The 12,500-nt window shown below is 36.0% G+C and overlaps 2 protein-coding genes across 2 annotated transcripts in view; both read right to left on the bottom strand.

Annotated features, from left to right (window-relative positions):
- The window catches only part of ier2a (immediate early response 2a), a 61,708-nt gene that overhangs the window by 23,579 nt on the left and 25,629 nt on the right, over window positions 1-12,500 (bottom strand). The gene's annotated exons all lie outside the window — the stretch shown is intronic.
- Window positions 1-12,500, bottom strand: part of cacna1aa (calcium channel, voltage-dependent, P/Q type, alpha 1A subunit, a) — a 115,311-nt gene that overhangs the window by 101,857 nt on the left and 954 nt on the right. The window contains exon 1 of the mRNA XM_083566262.1: window positions 11,608-12,500. This exon is cut by the window's right edge and continues 954 nt beyond it. Within this exon, the coding sequence (XP_083422388.1) occupies window positions 11,608-11,902 (295 nt within the window). The 5' untranslated portion in view covers window positions 11,903-12,500. The remainder of the gene's footprint in view (window positions 1-11,607) is intronic.

Genomic DNA, 12,500 nt, shown 5'->3' with positions numbered 1-12,500 from the left:
ATTATTGGTTGTGTTTCTGATTAGGCTGTTCTCCACAATTATTTATAGAGCTCTAGTTTACATTTTTCTCAAGATCTGGAAAAGTCTGAATCAGGAAATGTGCCGAGTGAACAGATTTCATCACGTGGATTCATCACTTACACTTAGAAATATTGCCACTACTCACACATCAGGTATACTGTAAATTCGTCCCTGTGACTGGGAAAAGCAGGTCTTGTAGTTTTTCTCTGTGTTGTGGATTAGGATGAGGGTGGATCTGATCTACCACCTGTAAGGACTTTAATTTATTCTTTATTAAAGGAACAAACCAGAAAGCAGAGATAACTGTAACCCATCAAGAAACTTCATGTTAGCAACAAGAATAATAATTATCCAGTTCAAGAAAATTATAATCATTTTAAAGACACAAAGTGTCCTGGATCAGCAGGAGGACATGAGCAAAGAAAGAAGCTAAAAGAAAAGAGTTTAAGTCATTGAAATTCTGCAGATGGATTTAAATCATAGACTGGACATTTCTCAGATCTCTGGTATCTCATGTCTCCCTCTGGTGTTCACGTGTGCAATTCTACCACATTAATTAAGAACCAAGTGTGCAAAATAATCCTGCAGCAAAACCAATGAAACCACAAGCCGACTTTTTCTTTTCAAATCAGGACTCATCAGAACTTCTGCAGAGAAGCACGAATATATACATTTATGTGCATACGTGTGTGTGTGTGTGTGTGTGTGTGTGTGTGTGTGTGTGTGTGTATATAACACACACACACACACACACACACACACACGTATGCATATAAATGTATATATACGTATGTATATAAAGCTACTTTAGACAATCAAAAATATAAAGTGTAAATATTGGGCGTTTAACATGTTTTTGTTCACTACATATTCTTGTTCTTTCATAGTTTGGATTTATTTTGAAAAAAATCCTTTAGAAAAAATCCATAACAGAATCACGATAACACAACAGCCTTTACATTAACAGCTAGTTAAACATTAACCATTTATTATGAAGCAGTTGAAATAGTGTGTGTATGTGTGTGTGTGTGTGTGTGTGTGTGTGTGTGTGTGTGTGTGTGTGTGTGTGTGTATACCCATAACCAATGTTAAAAGTCTATTAAAGGTCCCTGTAGACTATTGATTAAGTTGGATCTCTGCCACACACCAATGGTATTTTTGTTTTAATAGATAAGAGCCTCGAACCACTCAGAGAAACCGACATTCTCTCAGTCACCAGGCAACAGATATCATATATCACACTTCTAAAATCTAAAACATGTATCAACTTCACTCATTCAGAAACCACTGTATTTTTACAGTTAAGTGTTCTTTTGTGCTCTAAAGAGCACACATCAAAACTTGTGAAAAGAAATATTACTGTATCACAGGAATGTATCAACATCTATAACATTGCTGTATCACCATCTATAACATTACTGTATCACCGTCTATAACATTACTGTATCACCATCTATAACATTACTGTATCACCGTCTATAACATTACTGTATCACCATCTATAACATTACTGTATCACCGTGTATAACATTACTGTATCACTGTATAAAGCATTACTGTATCACCGTCTATAACATTACTGTATCACCGTCTATAACATTACTGTATCACCGTCTATAACATTACTGTATCACCATCTATAACATTACTGTATCACCGTGTATAACATTACTGTATCACCGTGTATAACATTACTGTATCACCGTGTATAACATTACTGTATCACTGTATAAAGCATTACTGTATCACCGTCTATAACATTACTGTATCACCGTCTATAACATTACTGTATCACCGTCTATAACATTACTGTATCACCGTCTATAACATTACTGTATCACCGTCTATAACATTACTGTATCACCATCTATAACATTACTGTATCACCGTGTATAACATTACTGTATCACCGTGTATAACATTACTGTATCACCATCTATAACATTACTGTATCACCGTCTATAACATTACTGTATCACCGTGTATAACATTACTGTATCACCGTGTATAACATTACTGTATCACCGTCTATAACATTGCTGTATCACCGTCTATAACATTGCTGTATCACCGTTTATAACATTACTGTATCACCGTCTATAACATTACTGTATCACCGTCTATAACATTGCTGTATCACCGTTTATAACATTACTGTATCACCGTTTATAACATTACTGTATCACCGTCTATAACATTACTTTATCACCGTCTATAACATTACCGTATCACCGTCTATAACATTACCGTATCACCGTCTATAACATTACCGTACCACCGTCTATAACATTACCGTACCACCGTCTATAACATTACCGTATCACCGTCTATAACATTGCCGTATCACCGTCTATAACATTGCCGTATCACCGTTTATAACATTACCGTATCACCGTCTATAACATTACCGTATCACCGTGTATAACATTACCGTATCACCGTGTATAACATTACCGTATCACCATCTATAACATTACCGTATCACCGTCTATATCATTACTGTATCACCGTCTATAACATTACTGTATCACCATCTATAACATTACTGTATCAGTATCTATAACATTACTGTATCACCGTCTATAACATTACTGTATCACCGTCTATAACATTACTGTATCACTGTATAAAACATTACTGTATCACCGTCTATAACATTACTGTATCACCGTCTATAAGATTACTGTATCACCATCTATATCATTACGGTATCACCGTCTATAACATTACTGTATCACCGTCTATAACATTACTGTATCACCATCTATAAGATTACTGTATCACCGTCTATAAGATTACTGTATCACCGTCTATAACATAAATGTATCACATTCTATAACATTACTGTATCACCGTCTATAGTATTATTGTATCACCATCTATAACATTACTGTATCACCGTCTATAACATTACTGTATCACCGTGTTAAGCATTCATGTATCACCGTCTATAAGATTACTGTATCACCGTCTATAACATTACTGTATCACCGTGTTAAGCATTACTGTATCACCATCTATAACATTACTGTATTACAGTGTAAAGCAATACTGAATCACCGTCTATAACATTACTGTATCACCGTGTTAAGCATTCCTGTATCACCGTCTATAAGATTACTGTATCACCGTCTATAACATTACTGTATCACCATGTTAAGCATTACTGTATCACCGTCTATAACATTACTGTATTACAGTGTAAAGCAATACTGAATCACCGTCTATAACATCACTGTCTATAACACAACTGTAACACTGTCTGTAACATTACTGTTTCACTGTATAAAGCATTACTGTATCACAATCTATATCATTACTCTATCACTGTCTATAGTGTTACTGTATTGGTATTTATAACATTCATGTATCACTGTCTATAAAACTACTGTATCACCGTCTAAAACATTACTGTATCACCGTCTATAACATTACTGTATCGCTGTCTATAGCGTTACTGTATCACCATCTATAACATTGCTCCATCACCATCTATAGCATTGCTGTATTACTGACTATAACATTACTGTATCACCATCTATAGCGTTACTGTATCACTGTCTATAACATTACTGTAGCACTGTCTATAGCGTTACTGTATCATTGTATAAAGCAATACTGTATCATTGTCTGTAATATTACTGTATCACCATCTATAAGATTACTGTATCACCATTTATATCATTACTGTATCACTGTCTATATCATTACTATATCACTGTCTATAACATTACTGTCTCACCGTCTATAACATTACTGTCTCACCATCTATAAGATTACTGTATCACCATCTATAAGATTACTGTATCACCATCTATAAGATTACTGTATCACTGTCTACAACATTACTGTATCACTGTGTAAAGCATTACTGTATCACCGTCTATAACATTGCTGTATCACCGTCGATAACATTACTGTATCACTGTCTATAACATTACTGTATGACCGTCTATAACATCACTATATCACTGTCTATAACACCACTGTATCACCGTCTATAACATTACTGTATCAGTATCTATAACATTACTGTATCAGTATCTATAACATTACTGTATCACCGTCTATAACATTACTGTATTACTGTCTATAACATTACTGTATCACTGTCTATAGCGTTACTGTATCAGTATCTATAACATTACTGTATCACCATCTATAAGATTACTGTATCACTGTCTATAACATTACTGTATCACCATCTATAACATTACTGTATCAGTATGTAAAGCGTTACTGTATTACCATCTATAAAATTATTGTATCACCATCTATAACATTACTGTATCACATTTTATAACATTACTGTATCACCGTCTATAACATTACTGTATCACCGTCTATAACATTACTGTATAACCATGTAAAGCATTACTGTATCACCGTCTAGAACATTACTGTATCACCGTCTATAACATTACTGTATCACTGTATAAAGCATCACTGTATCACCGTCTAGAACATTACTGTATCACACTCTATAACATTGCTGTATCACATTCTATAACATTACTGTATCACTATGTAAAGCGTTACTGTATTACCATCTATAAAATTATTGTATCACCATCTATAACATGACTATCACATTTTATAACATTACTGTATCACCATCTATAACATTACTGTATCACCGTCTATAACATTACTGTATCACCGTCTAAAACATTACTGTATAACCATGTAAAGCATTACTGTATCACCGTCTATAGCATTACTGTATAACCATGTAAAGCATTACTGTATCACCGTCTATAACATCACTGTATCACTGTCTATAACATTACTGTATCACCGTCTATAACATTACTGTATCACTGTATAAAGCATTACTGTATCACCGTCTAGAACATTACTGTATCACACTCTATAACATTGCTGTATCACATTCTATAACATTACTGTATCACCGTCTATAACATTACCGTACCACCGTCTATAACATTGCTGTATCACCGTCGATAACATTACTGTATCACTGTCTATAACATTACTGTATGACCGTCTATAACATCACTATATCACTGTCTATAACACCACTGTATCACCGTCTATAACATTACTGTATCAGTATCTATAACATTACTGTATCAGTATCTATAACATTACTGTATCACCGTCTATAACATTACTGTATTACTGTCTATAACATTACTGTATCACTGTCTATAGCGTTACTGTATCAGTATCTATAACATTACTGTATCACCATCTATAAGATTACTGTATCACTGTCTATAACATTACTGTATCACTGTCTATAACATTACTGTATCACCATCTATAACATTACTGTATCACTATGTAAAGCGTTACTGTATTACCATCTATAAAATTATTGTATCACCATCTATAACATTACTGTATCACATTTTATAACATTACTGTATCACCGTCTATAACATTACTGTATCACCGTCTATAACATTACTGTATAACCATGTAAAGCATTACTGTATCACCGTCTAGAACATTACTGTATCACCGTCTATAACATTACTGTATCACTGTATAAAGCATCACTGTATCACCGTCTAGAACATTACTGTATCACACTCTATAACATTGCTGTATCACATTCTATAACATTACTGTATCACTATGTAAAGCGTTACTGTATTACCATCTATAAAATTATTGTATCACCATCTATAACATTACTGTATCACATTTTATAACATTACTGTATCACCATCTATAACATTACTGTATCACCGTCTATAACATTACTGTATCACCGTCTATAACATTACTGTATAACCATGTAAAGCATTACTGTATCACCGTCTATAGCATTACTGTATAACCATGTAAAGCATTACTGTATCACCGTCTATAACATTACTGTATCACTGTCTATAACATTACTGTATCACCGTCTATAACATTACTGTATCACTGTATAAAGCATTACTGTATCACCGTCTAGAACATTACTGTATCACACTCTATAACATTGCTGTATCACATTCTATAACATTACTGTATCACCGTCTATAACATTACCGTACCACCGTCTATAACATTACTGTATCACTGTCTATAACATTACTGTATCACCGTCTATAACATTACTGTATCACTGTATAAAGCATTACTGTATCACCGTCTAGAACATTACTGTATCACACTCTATAACATTGCTGTATTACATTCTATAACATTACTGTATCACCGTCTATAACATTACCGTACCACCGTCTATAACATTACCGTATCACCGTCTATAACATTACTGTATCACCGTCTATAACATTACCGTACCACCGTCTATAACATTACTGTATCACCGTCTATAACATTACTGTATCACTGTATAAAGCATTACTGTATCACCGTCTATAACATTACTGTATCACTGTATAAAGCATTACTGTATCACCGTCTATAACATTACTGTATCACTGTATAAAGCATTACTGTATCACCGTCTATAACATTACTGTATCACCATCTATAACATTACTGTATCACCGTCTATAACATTACTGTATCACTGTATAAAGCATTACTGTATCACCGTCTATAACATTACTGTATCACCATCTATAACATTACTGTATCACCGTCTATAACATTACCGTACCACCGTCTATAACATTACTGTATCACCGTCTATAACATTACTGTATCACTGTATAAAGCATTACTGTATCACCGTCTATAACATTACTGTATCACTGTATAAAGCATTACTGTATCACCGTCTATAACATTACTGTATCACTGTATAAAGCATTACTGTATCACTGTCTATAACATTACTGTATCACTGTATAAAGCATTACTGTATCACCGTCTATAACATTACTGTATCACCGTCTATAACATTACTGTATCACCGTCTATAACATTACTGTATCACTGTATAAAGCATTACTGTATCACCGTCTAGAACATTACTGTATCACACTCTATAACATTGCTGTATCACATTCTATAACATTACTGTATCACCGTCTATAACATTACCGTACCACCGTCTATAACATTACTGTATCACCGTCTATAACATTACTGTATCACCGTCTATAACATTACTGTATCACTGTATAAAGCATTACTGTATCACCGTCTAGAACATTACTGTATCACACTCTATAACATTGCTGTATCACATTCTATAACATTACTGTATCACCGTCTATAACATTACCGTACCACCGTCTATAACATTACTGTATCACCGTCTATAACATTACTGTATCACCGTCTATAACATTACCGTACCACCGTCTATAACATTACTGTATCACCGTCTATAACATTACTGTATCACTGTATAAAGCATTACTGTATCACCGTCTATAACATTACTGTATCACTGTATAAAGCATTACTGTATCACCGTCTATAACATTACTGTATCACTGTATAAAGCATTACTGTATCACCGTCTATAACATTACTGTATCACCATCTATAACATTACTGTATCACCGTCTATAACATTACTGTATCACTGTATAAAGCATTACTGTATCACCGTCTATAACATTACTGTATCACCATCTATAACATTACTGTATCACCGTCTATAACATTACCGTACCACCGTCTATAACATTACTGTATCACCGTCTATAACATTACTGTATCACTGTATAAAGCATTACTGTATCACCGTCTATAACATTACTGTATCACTGTATAAAGCATTACTGTATCACCGTCTATAACATTACTGTATCACTGTATAAAGCATTACTGTATCACTGTCTATAACATTACTGTATCACTGTATAAAGCATTACTGTATCACCATCTATAACATTACTGTATCACCGTCTATAACATTACTGTATCACCGTCTATAACATTACTGTATCACCGTCTATAACATTACTGTATCACCGTCTATATCATTACTTAATTGACGAAACCTGTTAATTTACAAAAAGATTTACAATGCAGTTAGTTTTAACACACAAGATGATTACTAAGAAATATATTGTAATATATAAAACACATCAAACTGAAGATCAGAAAGTTTGACTTTCAGCACAAACTCTCTACAAGTCTGGGTCTCTACACCACTTTAAACTCGTTCTTTTTCTTTATTTTAAATCTATAAAATTATTGTATCACCATCTATAACATTACTGTATCACATTTTATAACATTACTGTATCACCGTCTATAACATTACTGTATCACCGTCTATAACATTACTGTATAACCATGTAAAGCATTACTGTATCACCGTCTATAACATTACTGTATCACCGTCTATAACATTACTGTATCACTGTATAAAGCATTACTGTATTACACTCTATAACATTGCTGTATCACATTCTATAACATTACTGTATCACTATGTAAAGCGTTACTGTATTACCGTCTATAAAATTATTGTATCACCATCTATAACATTACTGTATCACATTTTATAACATTACTGTATCACCATCTATAACATTACTGTATCACCGTCTATAACATTACTGTATCACCGTCTATAACATTACTGTATAACCATGTAAAGCATTACTGTATCACCGTCTATAGCATTACTGTATAACCATGTAAAGCATTACTGTATCACCGTCTATAACATTACTGTATCACTGTCTATAACATTACTGTATCACCGTCTATAACATTACTGTATCACTGTATAAAGCATTACTGTATCACCGTCTAGAACATTACTGTATCACACTCTATAACATTGCTGTATCACATTCTATAACATTACTGTATCACCGTCTATAACATTACCGTACCACCGTCTATAACATTACTGTATCACCGTCTATAACATTACTGTATCACCGTCTATAACATTACTGTATCACTGTATAAAGCATTACTGTATCACCGTCTAGAACATTACTGTATCACACTCTATAACATTGCTGTATCACATTCTATAACATTACTGTATCACCGTCTATAACATTACCGTACCACCGTCTATAACATTACTGTATCACCGTCTATAACATTACCGTACCACCGTCTATAACATTACTGTATCACCGTCTATAACATTACTGTATCACTGTATAAAGCATTACTGTATCACCGTCTATAACATTACTGTATCACTGTATAAAGCATTACTGTATCACCGTCTATAACATTACTGTATCACTGTATAAAGCATTACTGTATCACCGTCTATAACATTACTGTATCACCATCTATAACATTACTGTATCACCGTCTATAACATTACTGTATCACTGTATAAAGCATTACTGTATCACCGTCTATAACATTACTGTATCACCATCTATAACATTACTGTATCACCGTCTATAACATTACCGTACCACCGTCTATAACATTACTGTATCACCGTCTATAACATTACTGTATCACCATCTATAACATTACTGTATCACCGTCTATAACATTACTGTATCACTGTATAAAGCATTACTGTATCACCGTCTATAACATTACTGTATCACCATCTATAACATTACTGTATCACCGTCTATAACATTACCGTACCACCGTCTATAACATTACTGTATCACCGTCTATAACATTACTGTATCACTGTATAAAGCATTACTGTATCACCGTCTATAACATTACTGTATCACTGTATAAAGCATTACTGTATCACCGTCTATAACATTACTGTATCACTGTATAAAGCATTACTGTATCACCTTCTATAACATTACTGTATCACCATCTATAACATTACTGTATCACCGTCTATAACATTACTGTATCACTGTATAAAGCATTACTGTATCACCGTCTATAACATTACTGTATCACCATCTATAACATTACTGTATCACCGTCTATAACATTACCGTACCACCGTCTATAACATTACTGTATCACCGTCTATAACATTACTGTATCACCATCTATAACATTACTGTATCACCGTCTATAACATTACTGTATCACTGTATAAAGCATTACTGTATCACCGTCTATAACATTACTGTATCACCATCTATAACATTACTGTATCACCGTCTATAACATTACCGTACCACCGTCTATAAGATTACTGTATCACCGTCTATAACATTACTGTATCACTGTATAAAGCATTACTGTATCACCGTCTATAACATTACTGTATCACTGTATAAAGCATTACTGTATCACCGTCTAACATTACTGTATCACTGTATAAAGCATTACTGTATCACCGTCTATAACATTACTGTATCACTGTATAAAGCATTACTGTATCACCATCTATAACATTACTGTATCACCGTCTATAACATTACTGTATCACCGTCTATAACATTACTGTATCACTGTATAAAGCATTACTGTATCACCGTCTAACATTACTGTATCACTGTATAAAGCATTACTGTATCACCGTCTATAACATTACTGTATCACTGTATAAAGCATTACTGTATCACCGTCTATAACATTACTGTATCACTGTATAAAGCATTACTGTATCACCGTCTATAACATTACTGTATCACTGTATAAAGCATTACTGTATTACCGTCTATAACATTACTGTATCACCGTCTATAACATTACTGTATCACTGTATAAAGCATTACTGTATCACCATCTATAACATTACTGTATCACCGTCTATAACATTACTGTATCACCGTCTATAACATTACTTAATTGATGAAACCTGTTAATTTACAAAAAGATTTACAATGCAGTTAGTTTTAACACACAAGATGATTACTAAGAAATATATTGTAATATATAAAACACATCAAACTGAAGATCAGAAAGTTTGACTTTCAGCACAAACTCTCTACAAGTCTGGGTCTCTACACCACTTTAAACTCGTTCTTTTTCTTTATTTTAAAAAATCCATCCGTAAATAAGTATTAAGTATTAGTCATGCGACAGCTTTAGTACTTGCTTAGTCATCGAAAATCCAGCAGCTTCCACAGTGCAGCTCTGAAAACTGTGAAAAATCCTCACACACTCTGAAACAAACAGCACAATCACACTGATCTCACTCGAGCAGGATCAGCAAACAACTCACATCAGAAAGAAGAGACCAGCTTTCACTGGAGCCTTCAATTCACTATTATACAGACACGCGCGCGCGCGCACACGCACACACACACACACACACACGCACAAACACACAGAGTTTCCCCTTGAAGGCTTTTGAAGAAGGAAAGAGAGAGGAAATGGTGCCTGCATCAGACTGACCCACACCCCACCCCACCCCGACTCGTTTCGACCCGAGTAACAGATTGCACATGCTGACATCAGCAAGTCGAGGAACAGCACCAGACACACACATCCGCACACGCACAGGCACGCACACACACATCCGCACACGCACAGGCACGCACACACGACACCCACCCCCCCCCCCCCCCCCGGCACGCACGCACGCACGCACACACACACACACACACACACACACTAATCATAGTTAATAAAAAGCCACAAATTGTGATTAAGATGATTTCACTTCACTCCCCCACACTGAGACCAGGGCGTGGACTGGAGCTGCTGTAGTAAAGCAGCACAACCCAATCAGCGTCCATCTTCCCTGACCAACCGTGTGGAGGTGACCTGAGCACTTTCTCTCTAATCACAGTGAGGTCGCAGGGGGTCGTGATTGCGGTGGACCTGGAATGAAAGGATATGGCCACTCGGTGATCTTTTTGGCGTATTTTCTCACGAAGTTGTCTTCGCTGAAGATGAATAGGGAGCGGTTGACGGTGAGGCAGTTCTGTCGCACCGGGATGGGGTTGTAAAGGGCCATGGTGCGCGCGCGCTGGGCCATGGACTGCTTATACACGCGCTGCGCTCCTGGTGGGCCGCCCTGCCTGCTGGCTCCGCGCGCCGCGCCGCCCTGCCCGTGCGCATGCGCATGCGCCACCGCACTGCCACCTCCACCTCCGCCGTACCGGGCCGGCGGCTCGTCTGTGAACCGCGCCATTCTGCACGCGCCGAACGCCAGTCTTCTTCACGGAGCGGGAGGGAAAAAGGGGGTGAAGAATGTTCCGCGCGACCACCACACCACATTACATCCCACGCATCACGTACCGGAGCGGAGCGCGCGGAGATTTACGCTGTGTGTGTGTGTGTGTGTGTGTGTGAGAGAGAGAGAGAGAGAGAGAGAGAGAGAGAGAGAGAGAGAGAGAGAGAGAGTACGCGCGCGCGCGTGCGTGTGTCTCAGGTGTAAACGTAAATAAAAAAGGAAAAGAAAAGAAAAGAAAAAAATGAGTCACGCGCTGATGTTCTTTTAGTTCAAGTAAAAAAGGACAGAGAGCAGCATCAATCTTTTCACTGCAATCTGCTGCTCTTCATCACTTCATTTTTACATCCAGCATCACCGCTCAGATCTTCACCTCCCATAATCAGCTGAAGCTTTCATCTTTCCTGTGGCTCCATCTTAATGTATTCTAGAAAAAAAACTGCCCCTCCGTTACACGGACACGGGCTCTTCCTCAGCGCGCGCGCTGTAAAGGCCAAAAACGCTTCAGATCATTCTAAAAATGAAGAAAACGAATTGATAGAAAAACAATTCTTTTTTT

Source organism: Silurus aristotelis (genome assembly GCF_946808225.1).
Source record: "Silurus aristotelis genome assembly, chromosome: 17".
NCBI classification, from domain to species: Eukaryota; Metazoa; Chordata; class Actinopteri; order Siluriformes; family Siluridae; genus Silurus; species Silurus aristotelis.
Note: the sequence above shows the minus strand (reverse complement) of the source record. Positions and strands in the feature narration are given on the sequence as shown.